This window comes from Falco naumanni, chromosome Z (assembly GCF_017639655.2).
Source record: "Falco naumanni isolate bFalNau1 chromosome Z, bFalNau1.pat, whole genome shotgun sequence".
Lineage (NCBI taxonomy): Eukaryota > Metazoa > Chordata > Aves > Falconiformes > Falconidae > Falco > Falco naumanni.
This window is the reverse complement of record NC_054080.1, coordinates 80,643,704-80,664,161: the sequence shown is the minus strand read 5'-3', so window position 1 is coordinate 80,664,161 and position 20,458 is coordinate 80,643,704. Positions and strand designations below refer to the sequence as shown.

The 20,458-nt window shown below is 37.4% G+C and overlaps 1 protein-coding gene across 2 annotated transcripts; it reads left to right on the top strand.

The window, feature by feature from the left end:
• The first annotated feature begins 7,978 nt into the window (after nucleotides 1–7,978).
• Nucleotides 7,979–20,123, top strand: SYT4 (synaptotagmin 4). Of its 2 annotated transcripts, none has more exons than XM_040580859.1 (4): nucleotides 7,979–8,211; nucleotides 11,029–11,837; nucleotides 13,427–13,547; nucleotides 16,623–20,123. In XM_040580859.1, the coding sequence occupies exons 1-4, from the start codon at nucleotides 8,178–8,180 to the stop codon at nucleotides 16,928–16,930; spliced, it is 1,272 nt and encodes a 423-aa protein (XP_040436793.1). In that variant the 5' UTR covers nucleotides 7,979–8,177; the 3' UTR covers nucleotides 16,931–20,123. The 2 variants fall into 2 exon arrangements, with proteins under 2 accessions (XP_040436793.1, XP_040436792.1); XM_040580858.1 differs by having other exon boundaries at nucleotides 11,029–11,843.
• Nucleotides 20,124–20,458: the final 335 nt, after the last annotated feature.

The window sequence follows — 20,458 nt, the reverse complement described above, 5'->3', positions numbered from 1 at the left end:
AGCATTCTCTCATGTGCTGAAGAATCTCTAACAAAACCAGCTCCTGAGAAGTGATGCATATCTTATGAAGCAGAAATTCAGTGGAGCAGAATTGTTGTCGTAGTTTCCCCTTTTGCATTGTCTACCAGTGCTTGCATCACTACATTATTAATTTTTTTGTCCTTGCTGTCCTACAGAGCTGAACAACCTTTTTTCCTCCCTTCTTTCATTCTCCCTCCCTCCTTGTGCTCTGCTTTTGAATTAGGTTGCAATAAAATTTGTCCAAGTTCAGGCTTCAGATTTTATCCAAAATGCAGTTCAGAAAATTTTGCAGATGTAATGAAGAGTAAATCTTCATTTTTACCTATTGCTGATTAGTATGTGAATCACTTGGATGCCTCAATGTACAGGATGTATAGTGGGAAGAAACAGTCATAGAAATAAGCGGGGGGAAAGCACCTCTTTTCTTACAGCACCAAGGAATGGAACACTTCACCATTTGGCAGATTCATATGGAACAAAACTAAAGGGCCCCAGACTGATCTCTTAAAGGCAGCTACTTTACTCTTCATTCTACTGACATAGAAACAATTTGGCTTAGAATTCCTAATGCCATATTTAGTTAAATGAAAGCACTTCTCATAAATGCTTTTATCTGGATGGAGTACTTATTTTTCATCTACAATTCCCATTTACTTCTGTAGTGGTTCCAGAAGCTCCACCTCCCCTTAAAAAAAAAAAAAAAAAAAAAATATTTTAAAGACACTATTTCAGTTTTTTACTTGGTGAGTTTCTTTTCCCCAAAGAGCACATGCTGTGTTGGGGAAACATAACTAAGAATAGAGTGCAATATGTAACAGTACGGATTCAGATTTTCAATGAATTTTGGGAGTAGTTGATCTTTAAAAACTAAGCTGCACACATTGTAATATTAATTTGCATGTTTTAATTAAGACATGTTAGCTTTAAGAACCTCAGTCAGCTTGCATGTGTGATGAAGACACCCACAATTGCAAAATATTTGGGATCAAGTAGTTACCTCTAGATCTGGAGTTTTACAGGTTTTTTATTTTCTTAAAAACAAAGAAAAGTACTCTTCAGAATCTTTTGCCTTCCCTTCCTCTCCTATTTACTGTGACTCCAGTTTCCTAAGTCTGATGTGTGTCCTGTGCATGTGTATGTGTAACAGTAAATGTTGCAGCATTTTTACAATTAAACTGTGCAAATGTTAGCAGAAATACCTTTGCTTAATTGTACCTTGTAATCTTTGAAGTCCAGACAAAGAGCAGTCCTATGAAAGAATGTGATATATAACACATTAGCCGCCCTCAGTTAATCCCTCTATAGTGCAGTCTTTAGTCTGAGCTTCAGAGAATTTCTCCACTCTTTGAGCTTCTAAACATTGAACCTCCCACTGGAGTGAAGCACTTACACATGTAATATTCAGTTGCCATAAATACTATACTAAGGTAGTGCGTGGAAGGAAGATGGGAAAGTAGTTCTCCATCTTCAGTAGATTACTCTGAGCACTGCATTCAGGTTGCATATTTATTTTTTGACTCAGTAGAACATTACATTGGAAAAATGTCAGTAGGTCCATTTCTTCCTTTAAGACTAATATATAGTATATTCCAGCAAGAAACAAGAACATTGTAAAGACTTGAACCTGGTTACGGACTTTATGGTGGAATGTTCTAATCTTTGGTGTCCTAGAAGGAAGTAAGATGTTCTAGATTGATTTTTCTGCTATCTGCTCTGTCAGCCACGTCTGGAGAATGGGTACAAAACAGGCCATCAGGGTGAAGAAATGAACTAGGTATTTGACTTTTCACACCAAAGCAAGTTTTCTTGAATGTGGCAAGAGAAGAAAACATTTTACAGGATGTCCTTCTTACTGTTCTAAGATTTCTTAAGATGTTCCCAGCCTTAAACATAAGTTCAGCATGAATTTCAAGGTCTGAATTTTAGGTTAAAGCTCATAAAAGTGGAGTTAGGTGTGGCTTAAGCACCTAAATCCCTGTTTTGGCATAGTTCTTCCATCCTTATATTCATTAATTAAATAAAAACCATCAAAGGCTTGTCTGTTAATGCTGAGATTTCTAACAAAGTCTGAATGAATTGGGTAAGAAATTAAAATTAGTTTGAGCCTTCTAATACCATAACACTTCTCTAAAATCTCAGCCTAATTCCCTAATGGTACCTTTTTTTTATTTACATGAGTTATTCTTTAACTGCTAATGCTAAGTTAAAGGCAAGAGATTCCTGACATAAACAAGGCTCTGATTCTGTTTCTTACTTTCAGCATTATTGGTATCAAAGCCTATACTTGAAGAGGAATTAAAATTGTCTTTTCCTCAACAGGCAGAGGCTACCAAGATGAAAGAGTATTTTAGCTCCTGAGGTATCTATAGCCCTGGCTGAAAGCGTAAAGAGTGGTTCTGGGTCACCTGTATTGCAGAGCCTGTAAAACATATACAGACACAGTAATTTTACCAGCTCACAGACACTACCATTCATGAACCTTAGCACATAAACCCCAGTAGAACCTAGTTGTTATTGAAATAAACTGTCACCTGAAGCAAGATATTGCCTCAAAAAATGTATCTTAAAATTATAGAAATAAAGGTAAAAAATGTCATAGGAATTATTAGTAGCTGCTGCCTCCCAAACCAAAATCTCCTTTTTGAGACTTTATTACATAAATCTATCTGTAACCCCCAGAAAGCTGATCTGCAGGCACTTTGGAAAGACTGTACATGCCAATATATACAGACTGAAATCACTCTGGAGCCTTTGTTGCAAAAATTTAATTGCAGCTGTGAGGGCTCTTTTTTTTTTTTTCCTTTTTTCTTTTTTTTTTTTTTTTCTCTCTCTTCATCCACCATGTGGAACTGCAGGGAGGTCTTATAATGAAAATAAAATATATGTCAATGTGTATTTAGAAAAACTATGCAAGCTGTCCAAAATTCTGAAGGGACAGTGATATTTCTCATTCTTGGAAGAATCTTGTCATCAGTCAAACAGCCAATGATGGTTGATGGTTCCTTAATATAAACATCTCCCCTAAACTACTTAAATGATATCCTTCACCAAATCTTACAATGTAATCAAGACACTGATCTACAGTGTTACTGTAGAGAAGAAAAATACTTGCTTTTAGTATTTTTTTTTAAATTATTAAATAAACAGTAACCTTTGACGTCTCACCTAACCTTAGGAAGAGAGGCCAGCCCTACAATTAGGGTACCAAACTCCATGTCTGTATGTGTAATAGGTGTTCTAAATTCCTACTATAGAAAAGGAGCATCTGGTCAATACAGCCAGTGGAGTAAAGAGAAAGATTTGGCTCAGCCTAAAGCTGATCCCTCGGGCATGACTCAATATCATGTTTAAAATATTAGACACATCTGTAGGTGAGCTAAGGGATTCATTTTGTTGGTTAAATGACATTGTATAATGACATTTGAAGCAGTTTACCTAAACTAATCACTCTAGCAGGCACCTCTACCCCACCTTCAGCTGCTGCTCCGGGTACAGGTCTGCTGTTGGACCTATCTTGTGTCCACTAGTTCTTTGTGGCAGTTCAGGGCTTTTCAATGACTCTAGAAATGTGTTAAGAGGCAATTCAACCAAGCTCCAGAGTGAGAAGAATTCATCTTTAGATTTGTAGACTTGAAATTAGATGCCTCGATGTGATGTATGAGCTAAAGGATGATTCTAAATCTGTATCTCTAGTGCCATTTCAGGAACACTGTGGTATCTGATGTATCCACATGGCACTGGTAAATACAGGCCAGAAATTGTACACCATGCTGCAGCAGAAACTGAGGGTTATGCTGAAGTATTTCACTTAGCACTGGACTTTAAGATGCATAAAGGTGAAATCAGTAATGACCTAGGGAGGAACAAGGAGTCCCTAAGGCCAAATAGGCAGTAGGCTGAGTCTTCAGGTGACAAGTCCAGCCTTGTCAGTCTATATGACACCCAAATAAATGCCTTTAGGCATTTAAAGAATGTCAAAGGCTGAGAGATGAGACAGGGAGGGATGCTAGCCCCTTTCCACTGTCTAATTGCAGAGCTAACTGAAGTAGAAATTAAACAAAGTGTAACTACCTAAATACTTTGTAGATCCTTTTGAATTTGTTTGACTTTCAGAAGCAGTGAATGCTCTGCACTTTGCAAAATCTGGGACTGATACCTGTGATACAGTTTTTACTTTTAAAACATGGCTGCAGGGCTTGATTTTCATAGGTGTTGAACAGTATTAATTAACATCTGTAGTTTGGCACCTGGCAACTGTAAAACTCAAAATTAGATGCTAGTTTTGAAAATGTGAAACTCTGATTTTAAGCTCCAGGGAAACATTTCAGAGAGATGGAAAAGGACTGTTTCACCAGCTTCACCTCATACATATAAACCACCAAGTTTTATTTTTAAATGTTCGTTGACTTTTGGGGCCGGGGGATCTTTCTTGTTTAGAATAATTTTTTTTTTCTTTTTCTTTTTTAAAGGGAGAGGATCAGGTTTTCTTAACGCACAGGCTATGGGATCTGAAGAATGGTGACAGTTCATTTGCAGGTGGAGGACCATCTTTTCCAGCCCCATATGCTTATTTGAGGACTATCTGCTTTGGGAAGTGTATGGACTCTGTCGCTTAGCAACCACCCTCCCTTTGCTCGGAGTAGCAGGAGGATGCTCTGCGCATGCATGTGCACCAGTGATCTGGCTTTCAGACCACAGAAGGCCTTGTTGTGATACAGTCAGCCAGATCATATACAGAGATATATTGCAGACGATCAATCTATTTCAATTCAATGCAGGTAAAATCCAAATGAGCTGCTTTTAATGTTCTGTCTCTGAGCTGAAAGTATTTGAGATCATTTTGTTTGCTGGGAAAATCAAGGGAATATTACCTGAGCAGTGAGTTCCTAGTCCGAGTTTTTACTGAAGAGTCTGTTGCAAACTGTGTGAAGTGTTGCTGAAGTATCCAGGATGTTTTCTTCAAAGCAAATGAAGTGTGAAGAACATATAGCCACAAAAATGGAGAGTCATTACTGTTGTGTGGGACTGAACTTAAAGATAGTTACTTAACTGGTTAAGAAACGTACAGGGTTCACATGATGATTTTTCCCTCTGGCCACAAGTGTAACGAAGCAGCAGTGAGTTGGTTATGTATCTTTGTGGTTGTACTACCTACATGGGTATACGCTAGTCATCTGGTGCTGATGAGTATAAGATGTACACTAGATGGTGCTTGCACAACGCAGGGAGCAAAAACTATGTCTGTCTCAAGATGTGTCAGCAACTCAACGCTCCACCTCCTCCTCCAGTATTTTCTATGATGTGCACTCTGTTCCATTAAGTGGAGTCATGTAATTAAATATAGAAGGTTCACGAGTGATGTAAAAAAACAATTATTTGCTCTTTCACTGCCCAATGCAATAAAGAGGTAAAATAATACATTTGTATATCTGGAAGCATATTTACAGGTGCTTATGTATAGACGCATTCTTGGCAGCTCCAAGTTTCTAAAGAGAGAGAGCTGATATTGTAAAACATTTCCCATATTGCTTATAAAAAACTGCACGTGCACAGAACTGAGACGAAAGAAAGGGCTTTTTACTATATGTTTGTACAGCACCCAGCACCATTCAGGTCTTAACTACTGCCTAAAATATAACATGAACTATTAGGAATTCTGGAAAATGAGGGGGAAATAAAAAGAAAGTAAAAAAATAATAAAAAAGTAGGACATATATCTTCCCCATTTAATCAGCATTATCACAGAAAAGAAAAAGCAAACCATAATCAATGTGTAAATGCTTTTTATATATCATTGGGACATCTGAGAAACTAAAGGGAATAAAAGCTGAATCAATCATTATTATATTTCCATGTGATCCATATTTTTTTATTATTTTTTATATATCAACAAAGGTTGCCTTGGATTTCATTAAAAAAAAAAGTTGAAAATAATACAAGTATCAACATAATATATATGCTTACTATATCCCAGCTCAAATAGGATAAACGTGGTACCAAGATACACCATATATTGATTCTCAGTCTATTGTTTTTAAAGTCCAGACAGAGTAACAGCTTACAGTAGTCCAACATCCCAGTTAAACACATTTAACTCTAAATTTGTTTAAGGATCTTTATTTCAGTCATGTCTGGAGGCTTGTATACCTGGAATGTGGTCTAAAATCAAATGTAGTTACTTTCAATGGATGCAAATTTTGAGCAAAGCTGGATTTGGGACAGAGAAAGGGAGGTGGATAGCAGGGCTGGGGGGAAGGAGGACTGGCAGAAAGAAGAGAGAAGTAGAGCCAGATTTGCTTGGACTGGTGCCAACACATGAACCCAAACATCCCAAATCAAATTCTGTTGCCAAAACACAAACAAGACTTGAACAACAGTTTCTGAAATCTTTTAATACCTGAGTTCATTGTAGTCCAGATATTTGTAAGAGAAACACTCATGGCAACCTATTCTCTGTTCTTCATTAAATGGGATGGGATATAATGAAAACTGGCGTAGTGGATATGGTTGTTCCTGGAAGTTGTGCAGGCATATACCAAGGCCAAGTTGCTGAAGGTGTAACAGAAATAGATAGGCATAAACAATGTTAACCAAAATGGTCTCTACTCTCAGGATAAGCCAGGTGCTTCATTCAGCTGTGTTTTGATGCTAGCTTACCATGATTCTATGGCCTTCCTTTTTTTTTTTTTTTTTTTTTTTTTTTTTTTTTTCTGAAATTCAAGGAGCTTCAGTGACTTCACTGTGAAACAAGAACATGCTTTAAAGTGGGCTAAAACATACCAGTTTCCAAGTGGCCCACCATGGAGTGGGGTCATGCCAGACTGCACCTGCATCTGGATTTTGTTATTTGGAAAAGCAACAACACCTGTTTCCTATTTATGCAACAGAATTAGCAGTTGGGCTCCAAACTTGGCTGCTATGATTCTTTCTGAATCCAGGAGGAGTCAGATGCCAGGTGCTGGCTTTTGCAGCTCTGTTACACCAGGAGTTAGCTTGGGTTATTATACGCTACAGCAGTTCTAGTTACAGGCAGGTCTGCTTTCTCTCCCTGCTCCCCCTCATTCCTCTTGCCTGCCAGCTTTCCCCTGCCTCCCCACCATGCTCTCAGTCCAGACTGGGAGGCAGGCTAAGCTTGGTAAAATACAGAAGTATCTAGGTAGATTCATCTCCTTCCTAGACCTGTAGGAAGGTCAAGAGGATTTCCAAAGGGGGTTGAGTGTTTAGGTGGGGGTGGTTGGTGGGAAGAATGAGGAGGAGGGACAGAGAGAAGGTGCCTCAGGAGTTGTCATGACTCAAATCCAGTAAGTGTATCAAGTCAGTCATAGGAAAAATGTGTGCCTTGCAATTGGAGCCAAGGTGTCTGGACCATCTGAGTTGGCATCTCCATCACACTGTTTCATCCTCGATAAATAAGTAAATAAAGAAATCTTACCCTAGCAAAACAGACACACCCATGTATTGGACAAGTTGACTGAATCAGAGACATTAGCATTTCACTGTCTGTGTCTGATGGAGGGTGGGAGCTTATATCCTGCAGCAGGGCAGTTAAAATCATCGACGACTGTGTGTTCAGTGCCCAGAAACGGGGGGGCGAGGGGGGGGGGGGGGGGGGGGGGAGACACAGGGAGGGAGGGTGTGGTGGTTGGGGAGGGGGGATGGGAGGTGGGAAAGGTGCTGATTTCAGCCCTGTAGCGTCAGGATTGCGTCAATTTCTGTTTCAACCACGTCTTCAGTCTCGGAGCGGAGCTACTCAGAAAAGCCAAAACAGGAAGGGGGTTGCAAATCAGTGTGCAAAGGGGAGGACCGACTCTTCCCCTCCCCCTCTCCTCCAGTCCCCTCGCAGCCTCCTCCTCCACCTTCCCCACCGCTCGTGTCCCAGGGTTTCGTTGTTGTTTTTTTTTTTGTTGTTGTTTTCTCTCTCTCTCTTTTTTTTTTTTTTTTTTTTTTTAAACCCACGCTGGAAAAGACTGTTGCCCGAGGGCTGTGAGAGCGGAGAGCCGGGGCACAGCAGAGCAGAGCGTTCAGCACCCCGGGTAGCTCTCTTGGCACCCGTGGAGGCGGTTCCCGCACCGCGGACGGCCTCTCCAGCACCGCGGACAGCGGCTCCAGCACCGCGGACAGCGGCTCCAGTACCGCGGACAGCGCACGCCGCCAACATGGCTCCGATCGCCGCCAGCCGCCAGCAGTTCGGTAAGCGCGTCCCGGCCCCAACTCCCCGCCGCGGGGCTGGGGGCTGCTCCCCTCCCCGGGCTCAGCGCACGCAGGCAGCCTCTGCTGAGCCACCCAGCGCCTCCCAGCACGCAGCTTGTTGGGAGGAACCGGATTTCCCTCGGTTCTCTTCAGTCTCCGAAGTTGTGTGAATTATCTTTCTTTACCTTGTCTCCCTTCCTCCCTATCCATTCCCCCCGGTAAAGCACTGGGAGTAGTGAAGAGGTTTGTGTAGGTGCATTTTCAGATGAGAGAGATTTGGTGTTGTTTACTCTGCCTTGGCTAAAGCAGCGTGGCTTCAGAGATAAATGATGTAAATCCATCCTCTGCTATAGAGAAAATCCTTGTTTAAGCCATTTTTGGAATAATTGTCATTCCTTTTTTCTTGTTGTAGAGAAAGACTTGTCTGTTGTTAGTTAAAGTGAAATATAGTCTTGTAAAGGACATTGCTCGGAAAATGAAAATACAGGATCTCAGTGTCTTCAGCTAAACAGCTACATCTTGATCGGTCTGAATTCATTGAGAATAGAAACAATAACAATGAACTTTTCAGTTTTGTCATTTCTACACACTGGCTGTAGGGCGATCAACTGCGATACCAGAAGTTTCAGAAACAGTCATATAGGTGCACTGGTAAAATAGCTGTATAAATAGCTTCACTCAGAAAAGCAGTAAGTAGAAATGTTTCTGAACTCTGCTTTACAAATATTGACTCTAGCCTAGATTATATTTGCTTTAGCAGTGTTTTAGTTCAAGGACCATACCATTGGCTTAAGTGAAGTGACTCCAGATTTATATCACGTAACTGAAATAAGAGCTTATTCCAGAATCAATAGGTGATGTTTCCTATTAATACACAGCCTTGAATGTTAAATAATTCATTTACATCATGACAACAGCAAGAAATTCAGGTTGCAACATAATTAGTTGTAGAAATAAAACCATTTTAGTAACCATTGCATCTACTTTCCTACTCCACCCACTTGATGTTTCTAACCACACTTGTGACATCATGCCTGTCTAATTAGTTATTTAAGAAAGATATTAAACACTAAATTGATTCTACCACTGCTTTCAGTAGTTGTAGACTTAAAGTATAGCATATACTCATTATTATAAAGAGTCTGTAGTCTCGTGAAAAAGTATTGCAAATGTGCAAATTATTCTTAAAAGCTATTAAAGTATTCTGATTAGTTTTCAATTACTTCTTGCTCTCTACCTTTATACCATGCATATTTAAATTGTTGCAGCCCAGGGAATTCTTGAAACTCAAAGCCAAGTGCTTAACTTAGAAATAATACTTTTTGTTTATGTATATAATTTTCAGTCATTTTATTAAGTTCTTACTATTAAGTATGTAGACTAATACAGTTTGTAGGCAAAGGGAAAGTGATATGAATATCGTCAGAAGAAATTAATAGCCAGACCCGATCCTTTATGTGCTGGAACATTATGTCCTACTTTGCTCTAACAGTATTGTTGTGGATTTTTTTTTTTTTTTTGAATCAGCACACTAAAAAGAAAAGGTATAGTGGCAGCACATCTATCTGCCCAGCTTTTACCTAGATGAAACTGATTTAGTAATACGTAGACTGGGAATAGGTTTGCTTTTCTCATCCAGAACAATTTGCTAATCGAGAGAATCAGAACTGTTACATAATTGCTTTTATGCATAAACAATGTCATTCCATTAATATTCCATTGGCCTTCCACTGTTCCAGGAATAAAGATTAAGCTCTGATTGTTACATTGTGGGAGGTTTAAACTCACTTAGTAATGTTACTTATGGGCAAAATTGGATTTCCAATTAGTTGTGCTCATTTACCCTTCGATGCATGCTTTGAAGGGCTAATGGTACTCTATATGTAACTAATGTATCCACATGACAATTGCGGTTGTAACACTTGCTTAGTTTTCTCTTTATTCGGTTTAATTATATGATTCATATTAAGGTAGAAAAAAATTTTGTGTTTTTTTTTTTTTTTTTTTTTTTTTTTTTATGTGCTCCTAAAAAGTAGTGACCCTTCCCATAAACTCCCCATAGCTTTGCTTCAGTGTCTTAAATGCAAAGCTTAGTGATTATCAACAACACACTTTAAATTTTTTTCCCATTCTGGACCCACATGTGACTGACCAATGTCACACCCATCCGGAAAAGACACTTGGTATATAATTATTCTAAATTTTCTCGATAGACTTCCTCCTGCAAAGTATTGAAATTCCCATTGAAACTGTTGAGTGTTATAACCTCCAATTAAACTCAGTTCTTTCAAGAGATACCTCCAGGCAATTATGGGATCTGACCATAAAAAATGAGTTAATTAAGTGTACAAAGTATTCTAGGAAACAGTGTGAAAAGCAGCTGATGTATCTATCAGTAATGCTTATTTCAGAATCTGTTTTATCTAACCAACAAAGCTCCATAATCTCAAAGCTGAATCCTTCTGAGAGCTGATATTACTCACAGACATATAAACTCAGAAACTACATGCAGAAGGATGAGATAGTCGAGACATTACTAATAGTTATTACTATAAGGATGGAAATAGTATCTTCCTCCCAAACACTCCGTGTATGGAAAAATACTAAGAAAATAACGTGTGTCTTGGTACAGGACTACACATTCATTCCTGCAGGTGGCGAGCAATATGTACAATGCAAAGCACTTTCAGTCTGTCGATCCTGCTGCTCTTACCATCTCGTGTCAGCTTGTTTTACCAAATTATTACTTTATTAAATATCACACAGAGTCCAAGGCATTGCTGCTTACGTGCTTGTTGATATTTATTTGATTTGCAGATGAAATTCCTACAGTGGTTGGGATCTTTAGTGCATTTGGCCTTGTCTTCTCTGTCTCCCTTTTTGCTTGGATATGCTGCCAACGTAAATCTTCCAAATCAAATAAGACCCCTCCATATAAATTTGTCCATGTTCTGAAGGGGGTTGATATTTACCCTGAGAATCTCAACAGTAAGAAGAAGTTTGGCGCAGATGATAAAAGCGAAACAAAGAACAAATCAGCGATGCCTAAGAATTCTCTCCATCTTGACCTAGAGAAGAGAGACCTAAATGGCAACTTCCCCAAAGCAACCCCAAAAATCCAGAGCTCTCCAGATGTTGAAAATTTGTCTCCTAAGCGCTTTGCAGAAAGGAAGAAAGATTCAGTATCTCCTGACAGTTTAAAATCCATCACTTCCCTGTCATCTGAAGATAAACAAGACAAGCTGGGAACTCTCTTTTTCTCCTTAGAGTACAACTTTGAGAAAAAGGCATTTGTAGTGAACATCAAAGAAGCACGTGGGCTGCCAGCAATGGATGAACAGTCAATGACCTCTGATCCCTACATCAAAATGACAATCCTGCCTGAGAAAAAGCACAAGGTGAAAACCAGAGTGCTGAGAAAAACCTTAGATCCAGCTTTCGATGAGACCTTCACGTTTTATGGGATCCCCTATAGCCAAATTCAAGACTTAACACTTCACTTTATGATCTTGAGCTTTGACAGGTTCTCCAGAGATGACATCATTGGAGAAATCCTCATTCCCCTCGCAGGAATTGAACTGTCAGAAGGAAGGCTGCTAATGGACAGAGAGATCATCAAAAGAAATGTTAGGGTAACATGTTTTTTATTTAAACCTTAAAAGTGTTGTGCTAGTGTTAGCTATGATTCTTATGTAATGCTGCTACCATCTTGAAAAGAAAAGGAAACAAGCTTATCATGCAAGTCATTGAGATGCTTTCATAACGGCAGTATGAGGAAGCAATTACACAAATGTAATAAAGAACATTACAATGAGCATATCGCAAGAAAGTGCTATTGTCCTAAACTCTACTTGCTTATTCAGCTGGTCCAGCAGGTTTGAGTGAACCCATTTACATCTGGTCAAGAGACCTCACTCCACATTAATTTACTTTAAAAGGAAAGAATGCAAAGATTTAGATATTATTCCCCTTCTCCTCCCTCCCTTTTTCTGTTTAACAAGATTCCTTCTTAAAGCTTTTGGAAATCAATGTAAATCTTTCACTTCAGCTACACGGGTTTTATAGCAGATTCTTAAAGAGTGCAGGTAGTCTTTAGTTAAGAAATTGGAACCTGTTAGAGACCATATGCAGCAGTATGTTCTTGCACTTCATTGCTGTTACTACCTTCTCTCTCAAGATTTGTGACACAGGCTGCAGCTCTACTAAGGATAGTAAGACGGGGTGGGGGGTGGGGGTGGGGGGGAGGGGGAAGCCAAAGACTTACTGAAGGCAATGGCAAAACATACTGATTTCACTGGGATAAAAATATTTCATACCATCTTGTCTCATTCCAGAATGTAAAGACCATTTACAACCATCACAGCTGAACCACAGAAAGGCACATGCATCACACACACGTCTCTTAATCTCTACTAAGGAAGTGGAATGTGTATTGACTTTCAATTTGATTGTTTTCAAAGAGCAAGCATACTGCCAAATCAAATAAATGTCTACCAGACAACATACCTATAACTAATATTGTTATTTTGCAATTCTATCACTATATTACAACTATAACTATGTCATTGATATTTTCTTGAAAAGTTCTTGGGTTTTCTAGTATATAAGGTATTATTTTTGCTTGTTTCCCTTGCCTTCCTCCTTTCTGTGAAATAAACAACTGCAAATTCAAATCTAATAATCATAAAGAAGTCCTTTTATCTCATCTTTATTTCATGTATGTTATACTGCTTTAGGAAATGTCAAGGATGAGATTTCACTTACTGAATCTTTCCTGTTTAAAAGATTTATTTATTTATTTATTTAATTATTTAATTATTTAATTATTTAATTAAATTATTTATCTTAGATATTTCTTTCAACATAGCTTTATGGATTTTTCATTTTTTTCTTAAGATCTTTTTTGTTCACTGAGATTTTTTTCCTCAGCATGTAGGATTTAATTTCTAATCTTTGAATTTAATGTCATGTCATCTTGTATTTTAATTCATTTTCATGTAGTCTGATAACCAGTCATAAAGAGTTATATAACTATAGTAGAGAGAAATAATATTTGCTATGTAAAACTGCATAACTCTGTAAGTTATATCCCTTTACATCATCTCAGAGCAGACAGTTATGTGACATTTCATGAATCTTCTTAATTCTGGTTTAAAGTTTGTCAATATAATTGCTTATAAATAGTGCTATTTCTTTTTTTCTTTCATTTCCTCAGAAATCATCTGGGCGTGGAGAATTACTGATCTCTCTCTGTTATCAGTCTACAACAAACACGCTCACTGTGGTTGTTTTAAAAGCCAGGCATCTACCTAAGTCTGATGTGTCAGGATTATCAGGTAATGGTTTTACTAATGAATATGCCATAAGAATATAAAAGAAACAGACAGAAGACAGCTGAAATGTGGCATTTCAGAGACTAAAAATATCCCATAAATGCAGAAATGGTGTGTTTAATATTTTCCGTCTCTTCATTTTATTCATATCTAGGTCAATGCTTTATTTTCCAGGGTATGTATTTTACAAATTTGTTCTTCAATCACGTTAAAAGAACATGACATCTGTTATCAGTGGAAACCAATGAGGTTTGTGATTGGCTTGAGCAGAACCCATCTGTTATAAGTATGGGATGATGTTTGCAGATGCTAAAGGCTTTTATTTATGACCAAAAATTAGTTTATTTATAGAAAATCAGTATTGAGTGAGATCATCGTATGGTTTGTTTCAGCTTAGCACCAAGAAATGCAACCAGTTACACCAGTGCTGAATTTGGCCCACTGAGCACTAACATTTATTTGGCAAGGTGAAGAGGTGAATTATGCCAGTGCTGGAAGCAGGTTGTAACATAACATCCATGCTTTATGGTGAGCTATACTTGGGATACTCTAAGGAGCAGGTTTTGCACTCCCTTCCCCTGGTCTGGTGCCATTTTGCATTCAGTGGAACCCCATTTGAAGCCAACACTAGAAATTCACTTAGATGGATATTAGTGCTAGATAACATAGTAACAGAATAAAATTTAATGTACAATATACTAGGGATAAGACAACCACACAAGAAGAACAGTACACAACAAAGGACTACACAAATAGTAGCACATCTGCTGGTGATTCTGTATAGGACTGATACTCTCATTTCACAGGATTTTATTTTGAAAAAAGGAGAAGAATAAGTAGTCTGGGGACCCACTGAATCATAATTACTGCATCCAGTAATAGTCTTTCTACTTCTCATATGAAGAAAAATAGCAGTTTACCTAGAAAGTTAACCCATGTTGGATCCAACAGAACAAACCTATAGATCTCTCACATTTACATAGTAAAGTTCCATTGAAATCCTCCTTATCTCTTTTATTCACATACTATAAGAAGAAAGGATCTAAATGGAGCCTAAGTTTGCTCCACTATAAGAGAGCATACATTCTTCTAATAATCAACCCCAAAGTCACAGGAGATAGTGGAGGATTCATGAAGACAGCAGGACAGCAAGCTGATCTCAACAGACCAAGTCTGGCTGAGGTTCACCAAGGTGGGAAAAATAACTTGAAAACAAAAGCCCTCCTAGTCTCAGCAGTCACCTGGACCGTATACAACATCCAAACTACACATTTGTCTACTGTATTTCTTTGGGGTAAAGCTATCAATTTTGTTCTTTCTGCTTCTCTCAATAGAACCTTGCTAACTATAATAGGAAAATAATATTTCTAAGAGATCCAGGCAGCCATGCTACATCTGGAGACCTAGTTCATTTAGACAGTTCTTCATTTGCTGTTCATCAACAAGGCAAGGTTCAATAGCTGTTCGGGTGTCAGTAACACGCTGCACTCATGACAGTCCTTATTTCTTCGTGACTTCCTCCTCATCCCAACAGAAATCTTGGACAATGAGAATGGTGAAATGGTGTTTCTATGGGGTAAACTAAACAATTGCATATCTCAGTCTCGTTAGGAAGATGGGATTATTTTTACTTAGAAGCTGTTCCATTCTCACAATCTCCTTGGTTTCCTTGATACCTGGTGTTGAGGTCTCCTAAGAGACCTAATAATATCAAGAGGAACATTCTTAGCTTTATCTAGTAGCTGGCCAGAGGTAACAGTCAGAAAATATCCTCTTAACAGAAGTTAAAAACAGTGTGAATCCCCTTGTGAGTATTGATTTTGATATTTTTAGTGCTTGTGTGGCAATATCTATTTCAAAGTCAATGAACATTTTAATTACATTAAGCCTTATTTTAAAGTATTTGTTTGGGTGATAGGCTATGAAACTGAAGTTGTATTCTATCACACCTTACTCCTGTTAAACTCTCGTCAGCTCAAGGAAGCAAAAAACTTTTCATCATACAACTATTTGAGCCTGATAACTCTGGCATTTCTAAACATGGTTCAGGTTTGATTTTACTGTTTAAAAAAAGTATTTAAAAAATATTCAACTATTCTTGATGTTTATTAGCTGTTTACATAGCCTATATTGTTTGACAAGGTTTAGTAGAAAGGATTTAGTACTGCATATTTGCACTATGAGAATTTGGAAGCAGCCCCACATTTGCATTGAAATAAATGCCAAGTTACTCGAAAGGGATGATTGTTGAAGCATTTTCTAGAATCCCTCTGAAGGAAGAAATACAGCCATTGCTGAAGATAGTAGCAAAGGAATCTTGCAACAGTTAAATAATTATGAGGAATGCAAACAGTCAAAGTTGGTCAAGGGCTAAATATATGGATGTTTTCCCTTCCCTTCTTCAATAGTACTACAGCACAGACACCAAGTCAAGTGGATATCATAACAACGCACATACCCTTACATTTAAAGTTTACTGTTAAATATGCTCAATAAAAATTGGTGGGAGCAATTTAATCAAGCTAATTGACATTGCTGGAACCACAACAGAAATTAATCACATCCATTCATCCATTCTCTCAGCATGAGCTTAATCCTTCCTTTCTGAAGCTTTTCTTTGTGTGAGTTTTATTAAGGCTAATGATTATCCTGTACTGGTAGAACATGTGACAAGCAGAGTTCTGTTACACATAAGTATGCAATGATACATATTTGTCAGAGTCTATTAGAATTTACTTTCAGACCACCTTTTTATGTAGTAAGGATGTTACTAGGGTTAATGGGCTGCAAGGAAGGATTTGTCTCATGAAGGAGACATCGGTGTTTGATCAGATGAATCATGCCCTAAACTTCACGAGCTATCCTGATTACATCTGATGACCATAAAGAGAGCTTAAAGGGACTAATCATGATGTAAACACAACAATTGGATGAAATGAATCATCTTCAATAACTTGAAATATCCCCTCATTGTGATGCAATTATGTTGATAAATTATGAAAATTACCATTGAACTAGATCAACAAATTTTTACAGTACTGTTCAAGAGCTGACCTGTGCTTTTTCTTTTCATTGCAGACCCTTATGTCAAAGTGAACCTGTACCATGCTAAAAAGAGAATTTCTAAAAAGAAAACCCATGTGAAGAAATGCACCCCCAATGCAGTGTTCAATGAATTGTTTGTCTTTGACATTCCTTGTGAGGGCCTTGATGATATCAGCATTGAATTTTTGGTTTTAGATTCAGACAGGGGGTCAAGGAATGAGGTCATTGGTCGGTTAACCTTGGGATCTTCAGCAGAAGGAACAGCTGGAGAGCACTGGAAAGAAATTTGTGAATATCCTAGGAGACAAATTGCCAAATGGCATATGTTGTGTGATGGTTAGCAGCTTAGAGAGGGGTTGGAACTTGAATAACTATATATATTTCCATAGGCAAGGAGCAGTTTTTTTCTTTGCTATTTATAATTACAGGCTTGTAACTACAAGACTTTTTTTTGGGGGGTCAGGGAATAAAAACTAGATTGAATTACCAGAAGAGAAGGTAAACTAAATTTTTACAGGAAATGAAGGAATTTCTGTTTCATTAGACTTTAACATAATTGGATCAGATTCATATTCTTATGGAGTTTAAATAACCTGAAACTTCTGAAGCACTATAAACTTCAATAAGAGCAGATGATGTTTTATGAAAAAAAAAAACCAAAACACCAAAAACCAGTAAACCTCATTAAAACATATCATTAGATCTAAAAGAACTCACCTTTGGCTTATTGGGGAAGGAGCTGAGTCTGTAAAAGCCATGGGGATTGTGGGTGAGTAGGAGGGGAATTCCTTCTGCCCCTCCATCAAAAGCCTTCTTTTATGAAAATTCAATCATTATTTGTAAGTTTTTGTTACTTATACTTTGATCATTCCAAAGATTGAAGAGATTTTCAGCAATTTGCTTTACCTATCACATCATGTGTAACTAGTTGTTTTGTGTGGCAATATTGTATAATTACTTACACCTGGATTTTTTAATATGTACATATATAACTTGTTTTATTACAGTGACCAAAATAGATACATTCTACAAATTGTTAAGCAAGTTAACATACATTGTTTTGTTAAAAGGGCTCCTTTACGGGTGACTGTACATGTTACAGTATAGTTAGAATTCGGGATTAGATATGGCTTGCATTTTTTTTCCTTTAGCAAGGATTACACTTTAAGCATTTCAAGCCATGGGAAAGCCTTTCTATTGAGGTGAGGTAAGATACAGGATATTGCAGTCAATGACCTTTCACCAATTATATTTTAAGCCATTCAGTAATACTTAAAAAGAAGAAAAAAAAGGTTAAAAAAAAAAAAAAAAGGTAAAAAAAAAAAAGCTGTTTCTTTTTTTGTTTCATGAAAGAACAAACAAAATTAGTGAGACAGAGAATAAAACCTTATTCTGCTGGTTAACTTCCTGAACTGTGACTATTCCATTACAGCCAGTATGACTACTCCCGACATACTGAGTTTAATACATTTTTAAACTTTTGCAGGATAGGAAACCAAGCTTGCATTATAATTCATCCAATATTATGTTAGACAAACTACTTGAAAAGTCCATTTCACTTAGATTATATGCTTTAATGTTTATTACTGATTGTACTGAAAATTGGTGGTGGTAAGGAAAAATAACATGGTGGTAAGGGAAAATAATTTCATGTTAGTGTGATATATATATGTTTAAACTTAAATCATGCCAGACTGGGGGAGTATCAAGTGTAACATAAACAAGTATATAAATAAAGCATTTAGACCTGTGAATCTGTTGGTCACAGCAGAAAGACTTTTAGGCTGTCAGAACTATAGCACAACTACAAGCAGATTCTTTCCTAAAGTTTGTACGCTGATTTCTGATACAGAATTGTTTGCAAATATTACTCCTACATCATTTTCAATTACTATATATAAAGAAAAATATAATGATGTTAGTTGTTGACATAAGAAGGATTTAAAAAGTGGAAAACCATTTCAGTATTTTTACATACATCATTTTGTCATGTGTAATCCCATGGAAGTCAATGAGACTATTTGGGAATTCAGATATTGCTCAATGTGAATAAAGGTAACAATGGGCATGCTGGGTAAACCCCTCATACACTAGATGTCAAATTACTTTCATTAAACAACAGATCCAGGTCCTATTCAAAACTGTTGGGGATTTCTTGTCGACTTTACCTGTTCTCATATGGATAAATTATGTTTGCAGTAAAGGACGCTGAAATATGAAATATGCAAGTAGACAAATAGTACTGGGAGAATTCCATTGAGGCTCTTCCAGGTTTTGTGTCGGTATTTTCTCCAGTTTTTGAGAATGTGTTTGATATAACAGTGTTTATAAATTTCTGTAAAAATACATTTTCAAAATAACATAAACATGCTTTTTATGATAATGCTCAATGTAAAAAAACCCTGCGTATTGTATGTGTAAAGGAGAGGAATCTTATTTGTTTATTTCTTAAGAAAGCTGATTAACTGCTTAAGGGCTAGAGTTTGCCAGCCACATTCAAGCTGAGCAAATCCAAAGCCACCAAGTTAAAGCAAAGATGCCCACAGGCTTCAATGGGGTTTGAAGTGCAATCACAGAGCAAAACTCTTGTGAGTCAATGCAGAAATGTCAATGGGACTATGGATAAGGGGAGACACTGATCTGGTGGAGACTGGGAGAGTTTAAGTCAGTACCACATGATCAGAGTTGTTACAATTTCTAGTAAAGAAAGAACATTATACTGTAAGCAATTGCATGAAAGAGAGTGCGACAGCTTGTAATGAAAAAAAAAGAAGGTTTTGTGTATTAGCCTATAGGTAGTACATTGTCTCTAAAAATCAGACGACAGGAGTCATCTGTCTCCAATGGACACAAATTCTGAAATTAGGAGAAAAAAAAAATCCACCTTTTTGAATTAATGATGGGCTGTGACCATCTTTCATTTTGTGTTCAACAAGTCGTCATCTTTTTTTTTTTTTTCCCAAATTTCTATAGCAGCTTGAGGGTTGATATTTCTGCCAGCTAAATGGCAGTTGTTGGTTGGGGTAGGGGGTAGGAATGGGAAAGGGAAGCAAAGACATTTTTATTAAATCTAAAAAGCCCCTGTAAATATTTTTTTTTTATTATTTTTATTTAAAACAATGATTAGCTTGGAAAGTTGAGTAAAGACGACTTGTAACACATCTGTAAACCAGACAAGGCAGGAGAGAATGTAAACCTGTACCAAGATGAGAAATTCTGCTGTTTTATAAAGTATTCAATGATCATTGTGAATATCTTGAACTCTGTTAAGGATACTGTACTGTATTAAACATGTAAAAAAATGTTGTTTGTCTAAGTAGCTTACAAAAATAATAACTCCTTGAATGGGAGCCTATCCATGTCTGGAGATCTGTCGTAACTAAATACCTGATTCGTTATGGTGTTGTAACTTAATAGAAGCTATTTGAGAGGAAGCATGGTGTATGAGATTTTGTAAGTTATTTGTGCTGGTTCTGTATGTTGTGCCATGTGTGTAAGACAAGAATAAACTGCTGCTTTTGTTCATCCCATCCCAAAACAATTATCCCACCAATGTATCTTTTCCAGAGATTTCTGCTATTGTTTGTACTCATGGTCTACTCTCTCATGCTTCTATCAAAAAGCATTTGCCTTGAAAAATCTTCCTTTTCTCACACAGGTGGATTAGACTTGTTCTGCCAAATAACTACCCAGGCATATTCCATATTCTTTATTCCTAGCTTCTTGCTGCATACTTACATTTGCCTTGAACTGTACAGTACACTCAGGCTAGAATTTGAGACACGGTCCATGACAGAAAATATGAGCCCTACATGGGATATACAGGGACTGATATACAGATATAAATAAGAATGAATTCTAGCATATTA

What these genes read in the sequence shown, in the direction of transcription:
- SYT4 (XM_040580858.1), top strand. Translation starts at nt 8,178, where the DNA reads ATGGCTCCGATCGCCGCCAGCCGCCAGCAGTTCG. An exon ending in TCATCAAAAGAAATGTTAGG is followed by an intron (nt 11,844 to 13,426) that starts GTAACATGTTTT and finishes TCATTTCCTCAG; the next exon opens with AAATCATCTGGGCGTGGAGA. An exon ending in TGATGTGTCAGGATTATCAG is followed by an intron (nt 13,548 to 16,622) that starts GTAATGGTTTTA and finishes TTTTCATTGCAG; the next exon opens with ACCCTTATGTCAAAGTGAAC.